This window comes from Microtus ochrogaster, chromosome 7 (genome assembly GCF_000317375.1).
Source record: "Microtus ochrogaster isolate Prairie Vole_2 chromosome 7, MicOch1.0, whole genome shotgun sequence".
NCBI lineage: Eukaryota > Metazoa > Chordata > Mammalia > Rodentia > Cricetidae > Microtus > Microtus ochrogaster.
In genome coordinates this window covers 35,488,068-35,506,698 of record NC_022014.1, presented here as the reverse complement: position 1 = coordinate 35,506,698, position 18,631 = coordinate 35,488,068, and the positions used below count along the sequence as shown (strand labels likewise).

General features: G+C 49.9%; 1 protein-coding gene across 3 annotated transcripts in view; it reads left to right on the top strand.

Moving 5' to 3' along the window:
* Positions 1-423: 423 nt before the first annotated feature.
* Positions 424-18,631, top strand: part of Pmp22 (peripheral myelin protein 22) — a 26,367-nt gene continuing 8,159 nt past the window's right edge. Inside the window, exons 1-3 of one of the 3 annotated variants that reach the window (XM_005349873.3) lie at positions 424-583; positions 4,444-4,560; positions 5,904-6,003. In XM_005349873.3, the coding sequence (XP_005349930.1) occupies positions 4,483-4,560; positions 5,904-6,003 (178 nt within the window). In that variant the 5' untranslated portion in view covers positions 424-583; positions 4,444-4,482. Of the gene's footprint in view, positions 584-2,866; positions 3,013-4,051; positions 4,287-4,443; positions 4,561-5,903; positions 6,004-18,631 lie in introns of those variants that run through there. The other 2 variants (XM_005349872.3, XM_013347462.2) reach the window with 2 other exon arrangements.

Genomic DNA, 18,631 nt, shown 5'->3' with positions numbered 1-18,631 from the left:
CCTGGTGTGATGCACTGAGGGGGTGATTTGCGCCGTGTTGGAATACCGTAGAAGGATGCTGGTTTTCTTGCAGTTATGCATATGCCCATTGCACAGTAGATTTTGGTCTTGCAGACTCCACAGAGTTACAGAGAGCCTACTGAAAATGGGCTGGACCTCCTTGCTTGTACATAGGCTAAGTGTTTCCAGGGAGAAGAGCCCTGGGTTCTTGGCTTCAGGAACATCCCGAATTCATTCCAAGCTCTTCGTTTCCTGCAGGGCCTCTTGGGATCACTCTCTTTCAGAGGTTACACAGTGGACACTGTCTCTTTAAATAGTAGAGGCTGAGAATCTCTCAGGCCACCATGACACATCCCAGCTTTGGACCGGCCCCTGAATAAACTGGAAAGACGCCTAGTCCAGCTTCAGTTACAGGGAGCTCCACCAGAGAACATCTCAGGGAGCCTAGCTGGCTGGAAGCAGCAGAGCTCAGATCCGTGTCAGCTGTGGGCATCTGCTGTCCTGTGGGCAGGGCTTGCCTTCCACCCTTTGCATTTGACTGCAAAGAAATCCGTGTAGAGGAAGGCGTTACACCGTTGTTCTGGTGAGTTTTATTGGCAAATGATGCCTCTGGGTGGTGTGGTATGTTATAGCGCAGCTCAGTTCCTGTCCACTGAAACCTGCACATGGAAGTGACTCCAATGGAGACAGCACAAAGGTACTGAAAGTGAAAGGAACTCGGGAGTTCTTAAGTTCTTGCTTAAAATCCAGGTGTGTGTTTGACTGGGGAGGCAAGAGAGTGGGCTGAGAGCATCTAGAACCTGAATACATCCAAATTGGAAGGGGAAGGGGGACCTAGATGCCTTGCCCTAGTGCAAACAGCTGTATTCGCACAGCTGGCCAGCGGGGCTGGGGCATGGCCCCTTCCACCTGTGGCCAGCAGGCTCTGGGTGTGGCCACGCTTGTACAGCACTTCCTCAGGAGCATTTCCTCTGTAGCACCGGGAGCTGGCCAGGAAGCAAGAGGCAGCAAGGGACAGATGGGGTCATCTTTCTGGCAGCTTGTGGTGTGCCTATGACCCAGGCTATTACTGGCTGAAATACCGAGTTGGGGAAGGGCAGAGTGTGGATGCACCGACAACCATCCCCTCCTCCAGATGTATATTAGACTGCCTTTTGAAGCTCCCTCAACAGGAAGGGAAGAGAATCCCGAGCTAAAGGCAGTGCCACCGAGAAGGCTCGGAACAAATAGGGTTTTAAGTAAGTAAGAGTGCAGTGACTTCTAGGACACACTCAACATGAAAATGACCATAAAATCGAAGACTTAGCTCCATTTTCTCGGCCCTTCTCCGGTCACACACACTCTTGTGTAGCTGTAAAACTCAGGGCATTCTAATGTATTTTAGTCCGGAGGTGGCTAGGCCTGCCTTGTAGGGTTGTGGATATTAAATGTGGCGTTCTTATCATAGTGGTGCGTTGGTGGCCTGGTCCTGTATTTTGTTCCAGACGCACCGCTAAGGGCTTTGAGCATATCTTCTTGATGGATCACCACGCCCTTCAGTGCAGGCGCAAGTAGCTCTTCCCAGCGGCATTAAAAACACTAACACTCAGGGAACGCTCACAACAGGAGGAAGCTGGCTGATTAGGGGTGCCTGAGCACAGAGCCCGACCTCAACCACGGTCCCCACGGCTCCTCTCGTCCCGCTGTGTGCCCAGCCCAGGTAGAACACCTGGCATAGACAGGTCATTGGATAAGAATTTCACAAGTGTTCTTTTTTAATCTGATAAGAAAATTTAAAAGATCATTGTCCGAAGAGTCCTTCAAATTCATCTTTTTATTTAATAAGCAAGACTAGACAATGAGTTCAAACGATGACCACCTTCACATAGCAAAGTAATATGGAACTATTCGAGTCATCTAGGGCTCTATGACACATGACTCATAATAGGTAGGGAGGGTGTGGATGTGCGGGTATTGGCTCCTTGCTCAGTCGGCCGACACAGGTGTCCTGATGGCCACTTGGGCACATCTCCAATAAGGGCTGCCTAGCCTCTCCCTCTATAACTCTGGGAGGGCCACACTCAGGCGGCTATGAATCAGCTAGTTTCTCTGGCCGCTCTTCCGCACCTCCTCAGATGGCCAGTTCCCTCACCCCCTACTCCCCCCCCCCCCCACCGGTCAGGACTCCAGCCAAGACTGGGAGCCAGGCCAGATCGCCTCAGGCTAACTTCACCCTAAACTTCTGTGCGGTTGTAATCTGGGTTTGCCAAAGTTAGAAGGAGCCAGATCCTAGGACTCCTTGTCTCTTTATCAGTGCCCCCACCCCCACCCCGGGCAATTCTGGTCCCAGCAGGGTCCTCTAGATGTGTCTCCTGAATCCCTGGAAGCCGGCATACTTTCTAGGCACAAACAGGGATAGCATAGCCAGGATGGATGTTTTGAGGACAAGCCAGGTGTGCAAGGTCCCAGAGGTCCGGGTTGCCGGTAGGAGAAGGCATCCAGCCTCAGTCCCCGCATAGGCACGGTCTGTTTGGGTGCGCCCGGACTGTGCATATGCGGCATGATGCGGGGCAAGCTTTACTTATGTAGGCTGGGAGTGGGGGATGAAGGTACGATTTACTGGTCAACAGGGTCTTAAGTACCACAGAGCTAGAGGAGGTGGGAGGCGAGAAGCCCAGGGGCCTCCAGCTTCGAATAAAAACCGAGGTTTTGCAGAGATCTGCTTTTCCGGAGGTGTCTTAAGTCCAAGTAACTGTCTGGGGCAGTCGGCGCCCCGCCCGCCTGCCCCCTCTCCTCGGGGAGGCCCGCCCTCCCGCACACGCTGACCCCGGGACACACCCTTCTGCAGCGACGCAAACAGGGCGTAGTTCCCGTTAAAGGGGAACGCCGGGAGCCTCCCACTGCCCCCTTGCTTTGCGCGCACGCAACCCCACAGCACCGCTGTCTTTCGGGGACGCCAGCAAGCCAGAGGTCGCACCGGAGTTTGCGCCTGAGGCCACTCTGCTCTGAGACAGCTGTCCCTTTGAACTGCAAGTAAGTTGGTAGGGAAAGTGAAGGAAGTGGGGGGATAAACCTGGGCATCCGTCTGGAGGTAGTGCGCCTAGAATGATGACTGGGCTTCAGCCCTCCACAGGGCCGTCTTGTGGCAGAGGTCCGAGACCCCTGCCTGCTTCTTTTCTAGTCTACCCAGGGTGGTGGCCTTGTCTGGATAGAAGGTGGCTGGGCGATCACGCGATTCTTTCTAGAAGATGTACTGTTAAAATACCTAGGATGGTATCCCAGACCTCTGGCCCTTCAGGTCCTAGCCACGGGCCTTATCTGCTCTTGCTCCCTCCTACTTGAAGCCATCCGATGTAATTTTAATTTTTCTGGAAAGCATGGAATAATCCTATTTATATCTATGAATTCCTGGGTTTTTGTTTTTGATGTGTTCCTTGGGAGGAAAATGGAGTGTCTGGGATAGAATACTTGTCAAAACTATTTTGAAGTCTCCTTGGCCCAAGGTTTTGTCTTTAACTGGTCCACCCAGCTGCAGCCAGTCTTTCACAGCTGAACACATTCGCTATCAGATCAAGCTTTAGCTCTCTAAATCTGTGAAGGGGCATAGGATCTCCGGACCGCAGAAACACGTCTTGCCAACTCTGACCTGCGGGACTTCTCAGACTCAGTCAGCCGTTTTATACAACCTCCTTCCCGCCAGTCAGTGGCACCCCAGGATAGGACTCCTGGCGCATCCACTCGGGGTGGAAAACTAGACAGGGTACGCGTAGGGGCCCTGCCTGCGGCGGGCTCAGCCTGGCTGTCCGTGGGAGCGTTGTGGGGCGTGTGTGGGGGGAGCGTGGAGCTTGCCGGACTCAAGGCCTTTAGCCCCCTGGGGCGCAGGAAAGGCGCTGAGCCCCGCGCGCGCGGGAAGCTCTGGAGCCGGGCATTCCTCCAGCCCGCCCGCTCTCCCGATCCGGGAGCTGCCAGCGTCTAGGCCGATCCCCGGGCGGGGCGGCTCCTCTCAGCTGGCAAAACCCGGTGGAAACTTGGAGGCAAGTAACGGAACGCGAGGCACTCTGGGGTCTGGGAAAACAGCCTCAGGCAGCGGGCGACCCCAGGCCGCTGACTACAATCCTGGCGCCACCCGTTGAACCTCCCGCCCCCGGGGAAATCCACCCTGTGACTCGGGCAGGGACGTGGCCTCTGTGGCCTTCGGAGTCCCACGAGCTTTAAGAGGCGCCCCGGCTGGGCGGAGGCTTGCTGTGGCTTCGGCTCATCCTTTTGGAAACTCCTCTCCTCCGCGCGCCTCCCGGGGTGATCGAGACGTGCGTACCACTAGCTTGTTTTGTTCCAAAGGCAAAAGATGTTGGATCGCGGGCGGGCGCTGGGCGGGGATAGGGATGGCGGCTGCTGCCCCCTCCCGGCCAGCTGGGCCCCCGGGCCAGGGCCACCGGCCTTACACCCGCCTCCCTCTCTGTGCAGGCACCACTCCACCGAGCCCGAGCCCAACTCCCAGTCACCATGCTCCTACTGTTGTTGGGGATCCTGTTCCTCCACGTCGCTGTGCTAGTGTTGCTGTTCGTCTCCACCATCGTCAGCGTGAGTGCAGGCGGGCAGGGGAGGCTCCTTGAGGGGCGGCAGCTATTCCTGCTCTGGGATCCCAGGTGCCAAACTGGAATGATATTTGCAGAGGGCTGAACATCTCAGAGGCCCAGGGACATTTGGTTTTGCACTTTCTGGCCTCTGGCTTCTTTTCAGTCCTTTGAGAAAGTCGGGCCAGAGTTAGGGGTAGGATAGGAAGTGAGCAAGGACGGGAAGAACTTAGCTGCTCAGGCCTCTGAGCCAAAGAGACTGACTGCACGGTAGATCCATGATTCTTGGCCTCTGGTTGCTAATACTGGATTGCTTTTCTTTACCTTGACGTAGCCTCTTGGAACTAAGTGGGCAATTTAGAAAATCTTCTTTCCCCAAATCATAGCTCAGACGAGCTGTTTCTTTTATAAAACTCGTTAGGACTTTGGAGTTAACAAGTTAAAATCAGCTTACCTGGAGAAAAGTTTGCAAGTCTCTAGCCAGTATTGCAGCAGGCCTGTTGTATCTTGCCGGACTGCCCTCCACTGATAGGAGCTGGGCAGGGAAAACGTGTTATGAAATTGTCAAACACAGTGGATTAGTTCTTTTAAGTCTACTTTCTTGTCCATGAAGATGTATGCTTCTGGCTTTAACGTCTTAATGTAAGGCAAGGTGGAAGTGTGGGTTCTGAGAAGTAGGTTTGGGATTTGTAGATTGCTTTATTATTAATGAGATCTTAATTGTGACTATGGTTGATGCTAATCTTGATAGCAGTAGGAATGATAAGCTCAGCTGGCACTGTGCTTGGCGAGCAAGCGTGAAGCCTGGGTTCAGATCCTAGCATATGAAATAGATATGAGAAGAAGTGGGCTTATAGAGATCGGGACTAGGAATGACTCCCAGGAGGTGTCCGTGTGCCGGGGTAGAGCTTGGGGACACTGTCCTTGGGCAAGTGCCTCGTTCCTGCTGTGCCACACACCTCTCCATGCAGTAGCATAGGTATGTGTGGGTATCTGTGTGCGTGTGAGAGACCTTTCTATTTCCAAAGTGCTTCTCACACACAAGACAGTGCTCCCCACTCCGCAAATATCTGTGTCAGGCTGGCACCCCACATTCCTGGGTCACAATTGTTAACTTTACCAGGAAGTGGCCCGTGCTTGCAGGGGAAGGACCGGGGTTGGGGGTTGGGGGTGGGGTCAGGCCTCCAGGTGATGAGTGAAGCAGGCTGGGGAGTAGCCTGTGCTGGAGTCACTGGGTTGGGGGGGGGGCGGTGAGGCCTACAGTGTAAGGCCCTCTACCGTCCTCACCCTGCTGCTTTTATTCCTTCCTTGCCGGCTGCTTCACTAATTGGAGTGTCTTATTGTTTCCAGCAATGGCTCGTGACCAATGGACACACGACTGATCTCTGGCAGAATTGTACCACATCCATCTATGGCGCTGTCCAACATTGTTCCGCATCGTCAGTGAGCGGTGAGAGACTAAGTTTGGCGCTCTGCTCCAGTGGTCCCGAGGGCTCTTCTTTTGCACCTGAAAACATCAGTTCTTGGGGCTCTGGTCTAGAAAGCGCCCACTGGGTGGGGTGGAATGTGTCGCAGACCCATGAAACCGATGGGAGAGGCAGGGCCAGTTGTCTTGTGAGGGAGACTTCAGTATTCCTGTGACCTAGCCTGAGCCACGCCTTCAGCTTCCTCTGATCGCTTTGTGTAATGCTCGAAGTGGGTAAAGCAATTGGGACACAGTTAAGCAGAGGAGGTAGCATGCCGGTTCACCTAAAGCAGAGCCCATGGCAACAGGTGATACTGCAGACGTGTTTGGTCTGGTGACTGTCTCCATCAGAAATGTCCTGCATCTTCCCACTGCAGTTGAGATTTCCCAGAGATGGCCTGGCCAGGTTTGCCCCCATCCCAGTTACCAGACTGCCTTCCTAGGTCTTGGGCCTCAGTGGTACCATTTAGCATCATAAGCTGAGCCTGTGGACCTTTCTCCACAGACTGTATTTCTCCTCTGCTCTCATCATCTTTGGCTGTGGGGTGTTGGAAACCAGGCTGAGGATGAAATCAAGAGCCCACTAGGAGAGCTCTGGGGGAGGTGTAGTCATGGAATTTTTTGCCAAGACTTGGTCTTATGTTCCCAAGGATGAGTCCTGGCCCCAGGGAGACCTGGAATTCTGACTTCAAAAGGCCAGTTAAGGACGGCTTCCATCTTACTGTAAATGGCTCTCATATTTCATTGAAGATGCCACAGCGAGTGAGAGGGATCGGTTATTATCCAGCCCCACAGAGCAGACAGTGAAGTGACTCTCAGCTCAGTGCAATCCAGTTCCTTCACTGATTTCTCTCTTCCTATAGACTTGGCAAGAGTAGGTCGAAGTGTAGCAAATGAAAGACCTTTGCTCAGGGCAACTGGTAACATATTCACAGGGAGGAGAGGCGAAAGGCTGTTTTACAATTCCACAGTTCTGGGGACACAACAAAGACCCCAGTTCCTTTGAAATGGGTAGTACTTCATCTGGGTGTGTGGGACACACTAAATTGAAACCATCCTAGAGGTTGCACAGTGAGTCGGCAGCCAACCAAGTGAATACTGTTCACGAGTGCCTGAGAAAGAGATGAGACTGCTCTCGGTCCCCCAAAGCCACAGAATCAGGTTTCAACTGCTTCAGCCTTAAGGTCTGGCAGAAGTTCCCTGCGCTATCAGGCTGGGTGTTTTCTGCCTCACCACTGACACCTAGTGATCGTTAAGGGGCAAGACAGCCTGCAAAAGTCAGCTTTCTCTGGGCCCTTGGGGCTGGTGTCCACAGGCGCTGTCCCCAAGTGGCATCTGGCCACGTGGGGTTGGCACAGAATTCAAGACTCTCAGGCCCGGAAGGGAGCAGTTTTGGCAGGCATATTAAAACCGCCTGAGTTTCAGCTGAAACGAGGAGGCAGAGGAACTGCTAAGCTGTGCACAAGCTGTCTGCAAGAGAGAATGGAAGGTACAGCTGGGTAGCCCGTTAATTGGCCCACACTGCATCTTCCTACACAATAAATAGCTGTTCCTTGGTGCCAGAAGCACATATTAAAGAGACGCCGGTGCTACTTTAAAGAGGAAACTTGCTTCTCAACTTCTCCGTGTCTGACACATTCATCTTCCTGGGCTATCCCACAGTGATTCTGCTCAGTTGTTTAATGTGTTCCAAGTCTTCTTGATGGCTTTTCTGGGAACTCCAGGTTGTAGCTCCAACATTAATGGGCTTTTGAAGCATTCAGAAAAGGTCCCCCAAAAGCCGGGCTTGCTTCCACTTGGGCTTATTCTAAATTATGAGTTTCCATTTACACTCCCCAAGTAGTAATTACCTGCCTGAGGTCTTCCAGGTGTGTCAGCATGTTACAGACTAAGCTCCCAGGGATCAGTCCCCTGGGCCTGCTTTGCCTGGTCCATGGTATCCAACAATAAATTGTGTAACAACAGAGAGTTACAAAGTTACTTTTAAAGCATTGGGCCACCTTCTTGAATGAATGGTGTTTAGTTGTTCTCTGAATTAAATTAGTTGTGTTTGTCCTTAGAATGTTGGAAGTATTCTCTTTGAGGTAATCATTATTGATAGTGATTTGATAAGATTGTGTGCCGAGCACGTAACGTCCCTTTATATGACAGGCTTCCTACCTCCCCTTGGGGTTCTTCTGCCACCAAGGTTGGTCTTGAATTCTTGGGTTCAAGGGATTCCCTGTCCTTCAGCTCCCTTGAGCAGTTGAGACACCGTGGCCACAAGCCACTATTTTAGCTCCAACTTGCTCGGTCTCTGAAAGGTCATTAAAGCTCTACTCCCCCCCCCTCCCCGGGTAGGGGTGGGGCTGCTCTGTTGTTGTATAAGCCACTGCTATGTGGGTGTGGACTGCTAGTGTGTACTCTGGGCAGCCCGATAGCTATCCTATCGAGCCCAAAGGTGAATCATGTCTCTTTGCAGAGCCATCTCTTTGCGCTGGGTCTAGTTTTACGTGTTCTTCATGGGCCCTCAACTCCTTCTCACCCTCTCAGGTTTTTCTACACTGATTCACTTACTTTCTGGCTCCTGCCCTGTTCAATCCCTGCAGTAGGCAGAGGTGAACTGGCTCTGTGGGACCGGCCCAGAGGCTTGGGAGCTCTTGGCCTTGGCAGTCAGGGATCTTGCCCCTGCTGATGCTGAAGCTCACTGAGTGTGGGGGCATGAGTCACTCACAGTGAAGGCACACCGGGCCAGGTGCCCGAGGAGAGGGGGCAGACAGACCGTGCCTGGGTTCAGGAGGAAGTGGAAGGGCAGTCTACAGTGGGAGGCAGAATATGATCCCTTCTCCAAAGGGCAGGCAGGATTTAAGTAAATACAGGCAAGCGGGGAGGTATGATCTGTCTGGACAGTGACCTACTGCAAGAAGACGGGGCATGGTAGACCAGTTGGCTCGAGTTCTGGTTAGTGTTAGGATTGACCCCATTGGGTAGAACCTCTTCAAATGTTAGTGCTACAAATGAGTTTATTTTTCCCCTTTTGTAATGAAATCAGAGCACGGCAACCTGGGAGATACATGGCGTTTCAAGACGACATTTTTAGGGAGTGAGATACTTTCCAGCTGATTTCTTTGCTGTATTTTGGGGTTGGTTCTCATCTGACATGAGTGTACAGGCTGCTGGAGTCCTAGCCTTCTCATCCTTGCCCTCAGTGACAGGGCGAACACAGCAGGGAAGAAAGAATGTGCTCTTGCCCCTTTGGATGGAATGTGCCTGGAAGCTCACATTTGTTTCTTCCTTTTGTTGGAGCTCAGTTACCAATCATGCCTTGCTCATTTATAAGAAGGCAGAGAAATGGAGTAGGATTGTGTCAAAAATGTCTCTCTGTCTCTCCCTCCCTCATTCTTTTTCTCCTTTCCTCCCTCTGTCTCTCTGTCCCCCTTCATCTTTCTCCCTTCTTCCTCCCTTCCTTCCCTCTCTTCCCTTCCATCTCTTTCCCTCCCTCTCTCCTTCCTTCCCTCCCTCTCTCTGTACTCCTCCATCTTTCTCCCTTCCCTCCCTTTCCATGCTCTCTTCCTCCTCAAGTATAGTGAAATCTCAGAGTCCTTTGTCAGTACCATGAGTCCTCATTTTCTTTCAGCACATTCTTCTCTTCCAAACGTCAGACTCATGTTCAGCCACCTGCCAGAGAGTTCTCCTGGGCTGTTTAAGAGGTCCTACCCAAGTCACCATCTCCAGAGTCACCCTGACCCTGGAGTAAACTGTGACTGTCTGGAAGAGGCTCTAGGCAGGGGGAGCACTGAGCACAAGATCACAGGGGAAGAGAGCAGAACAGCGGAGTGGGGCCAGAATGGGGTGTGTCTAAAGATTCTTCCAGACTCCAGCGTTTCTCCAAGCCCCTGTGAGGGAGCTGAGGAACCCCTGCTCCAGGTCTGGGCAGCACATCTGCTTTGTCGTTAAGTGAACCTGTGCCTAGTGTTTTGAATTTCTATTTTTTTAAAAAAAATGCATAGATGTGACCTCCAAATCTAGATTTCACCGGTGTGAACCTGATCTGGAGTAGAAGGGTCAGATCCCAGGCTGCTTGGGTGCCTGAAGGTTGGAAGGGCTCAACCTGGCCTTGGCCTCCTCATTGGCTTCCGAGAACACAGCTGAAGTCAACCAGGTACAGAAGAACTTGGCCTTTGGTGTGACTAGACTCACACCCACTTAGAAACTGCTCTGCTGTGTTGTAGGATGAGGGCCATGACAGCAAAAATAAATAAATAAATAAATAAATAAATAAATAAATAAATAAATAAATATGCTCATTCTTGACACATCTTTGATTTTAGAAAGTGTCTATTCAACCAGAACATGAAGGGAATAACCACAGCCCCAATGCCTTCATAGTGGTTGGAGATGCCCTATAGGCCCTCTGGCGAAATTGGCCCTCTCAGCTGCAGAGGACCTCTGTCTCAGAGGATACTGGGGCTCAGACCAGAAGCCAGTAAGACTTCCTTGTCCTTCTTTTCCATTCTAAAGGACAGTGACAAACTCTCGGCAGTCTCTATGTTGTGGGTGGCATTGCTGGGGCTGGAAACAGGAAAACATCTGTCCTGCCAGCATCAGTCTCCCTGAACACTCTTGGCGGTCTCTTTTGTCTCTGCCTCCAAAATGATGCCAGACTTCATCTCGCTCGGCCTTGGGATGACACTGTCAATTTGGCAAGGGCGCCAGACCATTTCCTTGGTGTGGCTCAGCTTCAGGTCAGACTTCAGGAAACCCAAAGGCCCTCTGCATTTATGGGCTCAGGGTTCACAGTTTAACATTTTTGTGGCTCCCCAGGCCAACCCAGAATTCCACTGCAGCAATGGGTCTTGAATTCACAGGATCTCATAGGTTCTCTGGCAGGAAAAGGAATCAGGGGATGGGATGTGACATTTGATCTCCTGACTTTTTTTTTTTAATCAGATGACACTACGTAGGCATTAATATAGAACATACGCAGTCTTTGCTGTTTAAACACCGAGGCTGATATGAGAGGATTGCCTGAGCCCAGTAGCGCAACGCATGCATGCATAGATAGCGTAGTGCGTCACTGTTCATAATAACCAATTATTATGGTCAGTGTGATACTGTATCACAAGATATGATATCAGCTACATTCTTGGGGTTTCCCCGGAGTCCCGAAAACATCCTTTGCATTTTAGGAGCAGGGAGAGTGCTTAGTCATGGCTTGACTTGAGGGCATGTGAGAGGAAGATGCTTGGGTCTAGGGGCTGAAAATACAGCCGCTGGCATGCAAGAGCCTCCAGCCATCTACTGCTTTCCCCATCCGTCTAGAGACACCTCTGCAATAAGCCTTCTGTGTGTCTACCCTGCTAGCGATAGGGAGCACCCCGCTTCCAAGAAAAGCTTTTCCTCTCTGAGGAGAAACCAGTGAGCTGCAGCCACGTGTTCTTCATGTATATGGTGGTCTTCCTGTACCGTAGACTTGGTTCCAGAATTGGGCACGTGGAGGCATAAGAAAGATCAAGTCTCTGCCCTATGGAGCTCACAGTTGGTTGGGGGACTTAGTTATAATTAAGAAACAATCCTGAGAGCAGAAGTTGTGTTTAGAAACTTGTAGAAACGTGGTAGACTGCTGTCCCTGAGGAGGAAGAAGAAACTGGTCATAGAACACCCCTTTGTCCACAGTGGAGGGTGGGCGTTTTGAAAATTAGTTCCGGGGAAAGGCAAAGGACCAGCAAGGAACTGTTGTGATGGTCCAGGCCAGGAATGATGGAAAGTAACAGCCCTGGTGACAACGATGATGTAAGCCCTATGCCAGGCCTTCTTGTTAGAGTTCCACATTCAACCCACTTCAGAATGTAGGACATTGGTAGAGGCTTGCCTGATTGGGAGGAGGGAAGGGGCTGTACTCGTCATAGCTTTTGGTGCTGCATTAGATGTACGGTTTGTGGAAGCATGGTTGAAATGATGTCTAGGTTTGTGGGGCAGGAGATAGAAGTGAGATGGGGCGTCAGAGGATGGAAACCAGGATCAGATTTGCTCATCAGCGGTGTTAGCAAGGTCTCTTTTGGATTTAGCAGTCCCCGGGGATCAGTCTCACTGGATCCCGACAATTGGACATCCTGAATCTGTGAGGGAGGGTATTCAGGGTCCTGGGGCTGAAGGGGAGGAGAGGGGGCAAAGGAGGAACACTCCTGAGCTGAGCCTTGGATAGAGGTTAATGGGAACCTGAAAAGGTGGGAATCTTGGCACGGGCAACCTGGGATGGGAGAGGAAGCCCATGAGACAAAGTCATTTGAAAAATTCCCTTGTTCAGCCCACAGCTTCTGTCGCCTGGGGCAGTCACTCCTGGTTGCTTTCCCCTGTGCCATTTTTCTAGACTTGGGCTCACTGGGTCCCATTGCTCACCCTCAAGAAGTGGACAACTTTCCAGTGGCCTTTGCACCAGCACGGGGTGTGACAGCAGTCTTTGTTCTGTTGACAAGTCTTCCAATAGTGGAGGACTGCAGTTTCGTCGCCTCCTTTCTGTGGCTTCTCTGGAGCGAGTGAGACTGCTCCAGGGTTCCCACTGTGTGGTCTGGGCAGGCAGCAAGTGTGAAGAGGACCTGTGGGTTTGGCTTAGCAAAGCTGTCTCTCTATGCCACAGCATCTCCCCTCCCCCCTTCTCTCTTCTGTGGATTCTAAATCGAAACGGTGCCGGGGAAGGCATTCAAGTACATTGTTGACTTTTCTGGCACTTCAGTGCCTTGTGGTGGCAAAACAAGTCACTGAAGTCCCAGAAGTCCATGCTCTCTTACACTGGTCTATCTCTAGCAAATGGGGCAGGCTGGCAGGTGCCCTGATGTCTTACCAGTCACCCGTGCTAAGGTAGGGCACACAGTCAGAGTCCTCACTGAACAGGTCCCAGGGCCTCTGCACATCCACGGTGTAATTGTCATATAGGTGGACCCAAGGAGGTGGCTGACCCTTGAGCTTGTTCTTGGGGATCACATACATCATCAGGGGACCCGGGGAGCACAGAAGGGCTTTGTGCATAGGAGAGAGTGGGTGGCATTCTGTTCCTGGTGAGTGTGGGGACTGTAATCTCCGTGGTGGCCTTTTTTATCTGCTGAGGGAGGTGGAGGATTTCGGTCTTTCTTGTATGAAGAAATCCTGTAAAACCCAAAGATCGCAGAGATAGCCCAGCCATTCCCTGTCTGCATTCATATGGCTCACGCTATGCAGTGGAATCTGCCTCTCTCTTCTGTGGCCAGACTCAGTGATTTCAAGTGGATGCTATGGTCGGTGATTTAAAAAATATTAAGCTTCATAAGTTATTCAAGCTTTTATTATTATATTTTTAAACAAGAGCACAACTTCTTGGAGCCTGTAGTAATTCACTACATACTGTGAGTGTCCAGAGAGAGGGGCTAATACACCTGAGCATGAAACCCACGCCACCCCCCCCCCTTTTGGTATCGACTTATTGATTAAGTCTTGGAGTAAACATTTTCTGCAGATCTTCCTGTTTCTCCAGTTTTCTAACAAGCTACAGAGAAAGCTTTTGGAAGCTTCCTCTGTTCAGGTAACTCAGGGACCCCAGGGGGTACCTAGGAATCCCTGTGCCAGTCCAAGACCCAGTGCGCAGAAGAGCACGGGTGTCGGAGTATACAACTAGTTAGTATGTCTTGCACAAACCTCTTAATTAGGAGTGCAGTTCACTGAGAGCTTATGTGAACTGAGCATCTTAGCCAAAGGGTCTGCATCTGGAGGCGGCTCTGATTTAGGGTGTTTTTAGATGTTGGAACACTTGCATATGCATTAACTCCGTTTGGCGAGGGATCCAGATCTAAACATGACATGTATTTATATACAACTTATATTCATAGCCCAAAGATGAATGTCCATGTATTCAGTGTACCTATCACTCTGAGTCAGGTGAAGAACTCCCCACTGTGTCAAGATCCAGATATTTTTAACATTTTGGATTTTTGTATTAGTGACATATGTGACCTGCTATCAGATGTCATTAGAGTCCCTTGATGTGAGAGTTCTTTCTACCCCACCCCGGGCACTTTGTGTCCACTAAGGTCCAGCTGCAGGTTGCTCCCACTAGAACACCTCCGTAATCACCAGCTGCAAAGGTCTCAGCAGAGGTGAGCCTTCCTGGTCTCTTCGAGCCCCAGGGTCACGCCTTGCTTTTCTATGTGATCTACAGGGGTCATGGGTAAAATTAGCTTGAGTCCCGATTCTTAAGTCAAACTGCTGGGGTAGGGGCGGAGGTCCTAGGACAGGACCCACACTGGACTCTGGGCCACCAAGCTGGTGGGCGAAGGGTAAGCAGAGGTCACATTGTTGAGGGTGGAGGCTGCTTGGAAATCCAGTGAGTTCTGGAATGGCATTCATACGGAGAAATCAGAGAAAATGGTGATTTGTGTGTGGTGGTGGTGGGTTGGAGATTTGAGGGCGGGGGTCCTGATCTGGGGGTTGCCATGTGACTTTGAAGAGTGCAGCACTGTGGCTATGGGAGGCACAGACTCCTGCCTTTGTGACTTACCCCTTCCCCGATGGCTTTCTTCCATGTCCCCAGTTTGTGTTCTACCTTATCTACCTTACATTTCCACATTTTCAATGTAACTACTTACTATTTATAATGGTTTTTGGTGGCCCTCAAAACCAAACCCATGTCATCGAGCAGGCTAAGTAAGTCACCGATCTACTCACAGCTACATTCTAGATTCTGGAGAGCTCTCTCTCTGGAATCAAAAAACCATTCACAAATTGCCCAGTGGGGAAACCAGAGGTCAGGCATAGAGGCTGACTCCGTGCTGATAATGACAGAGGCAGATGAACTGTTCGTGTTTTCTGAGCCCTTCACCATCTAGACTGTAGGCCCTGGGCTAAGAATATAGCCGAGGGGGCAGATGTATTTCCTTCTCTGATCAGCTGGCTCTGGGCAGGAATCTGACCTTGAAGGGAAGCCTGGGTTAGCCAGCTCTACCATCCCCTGTGTTCCCTGGGGGATGGGTTTGTCTGCAGCCACAGCCCAAAACAGAAAGTTGTCTGTAGCCCTGGCAGCTGGCATCTCATTGGATCGACAGGCCTGCTAAGACCATGCAGGCTTTTTCACTGTGGTTTAGTACCAAGGGTTGAGATTGGCTTAGACTTAGCTCCTACAATCCCCCAGGTATCTCCTTTGAATTCCTTACTAAGTGAGCACTGGAGAAAGACAAGAGGTTTCCTTTGGTTATATACTCAATTATTGTAGGCTCTCAGTTAGTGGGGAGCAGGGTATTACCAAGCCGGCCTTTGCAGTTCATTAGAAATAAGTTTCAAATTGATAGCCCCCCCCCCCCGCGCTTCTGTTTCTCTCTATTGTCAACATTAGCCTCTTGCCTTGCTCTAGCAAACGTGGGGAAACTAACTTTAGAGGCCAAAGTAAAGCCACCACTTGATTTACTAAATAAGGGTTTATCGGATAAATCAGCCACACCCACTGGTTTACGTGCTTCCTGCTGAGGCTCAGTGACGCCCCCCCCCCCCCCCCCCCCCCGCAAAGCTTAATCTTCCAGCTCACTGCAGTCAGCTTGCTAAGTAGACAGACACTCATCTGCTAATGCTTCACAGTGCTGCTGTGCTGGGATGAAAAACACAGAGAAATCAAAATTAAGTCAGAACGCTTTTTGGAGTTCTGGTTGGTTCCCAGGTCGCATCACTTCTGTGAATTCTGTGGTCCCCAGCACAACACCACTTTGTGTGACCTGAATGGAGGTGCCTAGAATGGACCCTCCAGTCACTACACATAAAAGGTTGTTTCTCTGCTGCTAGCACCATCTGTGTGAGTGGGCCTGGCTTTCTTTGCCAATGCTCTTTCCTTCTTTCCCATTGCTTCTTCTTTCCTCCCTCTTTTCCTTCCTCCCTCCCTCCCTCCCTCTCTTTTTCTCCTTCCTTTTCTTCTTCCTCCCTCTTCCAATGAGATTGAACCCCAGAGTCACATGGACTAACTTCTGTACCCTCCTCCTTTAACAGGACTTTCACTGCAGCCTGAATCCTTGCATCCCTATGACCTGGGATAGTAAGTCAATCTAGAGAAGGGCAATTCAGTTCTCCAAGAGGCAAGTGACAAGTTAAATAGGTGGCAGCAGAGCCACCTTGGGGCTATTCCAATGAGAGCACACACATATGGCTGCTAGGGAGAGCCTGACTTTGCTCATCATCGCCTGAGCCTGTTCTCACATGGGCTCAAGCCCCCACCCCTCTGCCCTAGCCATCCCTCTGTTCTAAGTCTGAGAGTGATTCTGGCTGGGAGGAATGGTAGGGTAGCTCTGGACAGCCCCTTTAGGGCATTGCAGGCTTTCCCCTTTGAGCAGCCAGTGGACCGAGCCAGTCTTGGGACTGTCATGGAGGCTGCTGTCTCCAAGGCCTGGCTCTGCTTATCCTTGACTGTCCTTGACTAGCACCTGATGGATGACACTTGACAAGTGGATCTCTTTACTCTATGCCCAGAATCCTGCAGTCCTTTCAAGTTTTGGAAACCCAACCCTCGCTATTGACACTGCCGGATCTTCTTTACCTTATAATTTTTAAACGTGTTTAATGTTCACCTAATACATGTCAAGTTGCTTTTCATTATGAAGTGTGGATTCGTTCCCAGCCTAATGCCCAAATCCTCTTAAACTCAAGCTCCTCACACTCAGTGGGGTATTTAGTAGTTGTGCATAACCTTTGCACATTTTTCTGTGTGCTCGGATAGCTTAACAGCAGTGCAGTGTGGAGCCTGGGTAAATAGTTGTCATTGTACTCTTCAGGGAGTGTGGGTAAGGGAAGACTGTGTGTGCACACGACAGGCAGAGCTTTTAAAAGCATCTTCGGCCTCTCTGGTTGAGTCTGTGGATGTGAAGGCTTCATTCAGGTGAGGAGTACATTCTCTTTCAATGAAAAGTAAGTCAGAAGATACAGATCCAGTGAAAGGATTTTGACTAAACTCCCCCTCATTATGTTATAAAGTTCCTGGGGGTTTCCTGGCATCAGATTGACAGATCTTGTTTTTTTTTCTGTAGGGATGTAGTGTAGCAAGGACTATCGTTTGGTGTGTTTACATCATGGCCCTGTGCACACGTGTGTGTATTTTAGTCCTTATTGTCTTGAGCGCTTATAAAAGTACTGCTATCTTAATTTGTCATTTTTCAAGGGCTGCAGGTCCGTTGTAGGTTGATAGTCTAGTTCATTATTGTAGGAGACTGACTGTAGGTAAGACATTATAGGAAATAAGCTGATTCATTATTCCTTGTGAGAGGAATGACCCTACTGTGGAACATCCTGCTTGACTTCCTGAATCTCTACTAACTCAGTTAGTTTTGGATATATTTCATTGTTTTTCTAGCTTCTGGAGTTGACAGTTAAATCCCCTGTTTTTAGTATTTCCCTGGTAAAGGCATCTGAGGCAGATTGTCCCCTGAAGACTGATTGGCCCCAGTTCCCAGGTGGCATGCTCACTTTCAGAGCCCATTCTTTGCTGATGAAATTTTAAGTATATCTTTGAGTATATGTTCAAGTATTTACTTCTAGACACAGACATTAAATTTTTGAGCCAGTATATCTTAAACACTGAAAAATTTAAATATATTCCTTCAGCTCTCTAGGAATGAAAGGCTGTGTCGCCATTGTTCCTGTAAACAGCATGTATCATGTTGACCCAGGCAACGTGATCAACTCTAAATTCTGTCTGTTGTTAGTGCCTGTGCTCACCTGTTATGATGCCTGTGTGGAAGTAAGAGGAGGAGTTTTGGGAGCTGGCTCCTCCTTCCACTGTGGATTCTTCAAGTGCTTTTACCCACTGAGCCCCCTCACCAGACCTGATACTATCTCTAAAAACTTCTTTTCAACAGTTGGGTAGATAAAAGCTGCTATCACATTCTTCATGAGTTTCCCATGCATCCTCTGGTTATCTAGTGGGGTTGAGTATCTTCATATATGTACTGGCTTCATATTTATCACTTGCGAATCACATATCCATGTGGCTTTTTAATTTAACATCTGACCCTTTGATCCCTCTGAACCTTAATCTTGTGGATCTGTGAGCTAGAGACTAACTCCATCTGACACCCCCATCATTTCCTTCCTTACAGTTTGTGGACTGTATTTAATGTGCACTCAATTTGTGTCTAGACATCCGAAGTCTTCCTTCTGCCCTACTCTACCATTTTCTGTCCCTGACTAGAACATACGGTTTGAATTGCTAAAACTTTATAAGCTTCGCATGTAAAATAGTTTAATTGCACATTGTAGCTATATTTTATTAATTGTATTGCTAATAGAGAGGATGTAAGGTAATGGACATACACTGGAGGTCTGTGCTTGATGTCTGGTCATTTTCGTTTACTATTCTGGTTTTCTTCCCTCTGTTTTATATTGTTATTGATCGCCTATTTGTTGTTTCAGTGCTTGTTTCAAACTTCTTGTTAGCTGTTATTTTTTGCTTCTGTTCTTTTTTTTGAAGAAAAAGTTTTTGAGACAGTGTGTTACATAACCCAGGCTGGCTTTACACTTGCTGTGCAGCCAAGGATGACCTTGACTGTTTGAAGAGCCATCGTACTCGGTTTATTCAGTACTGGGGACCGAAGTTGTGCAGCCTGGGCAAGTACTCGGTAAACCTACATTCATC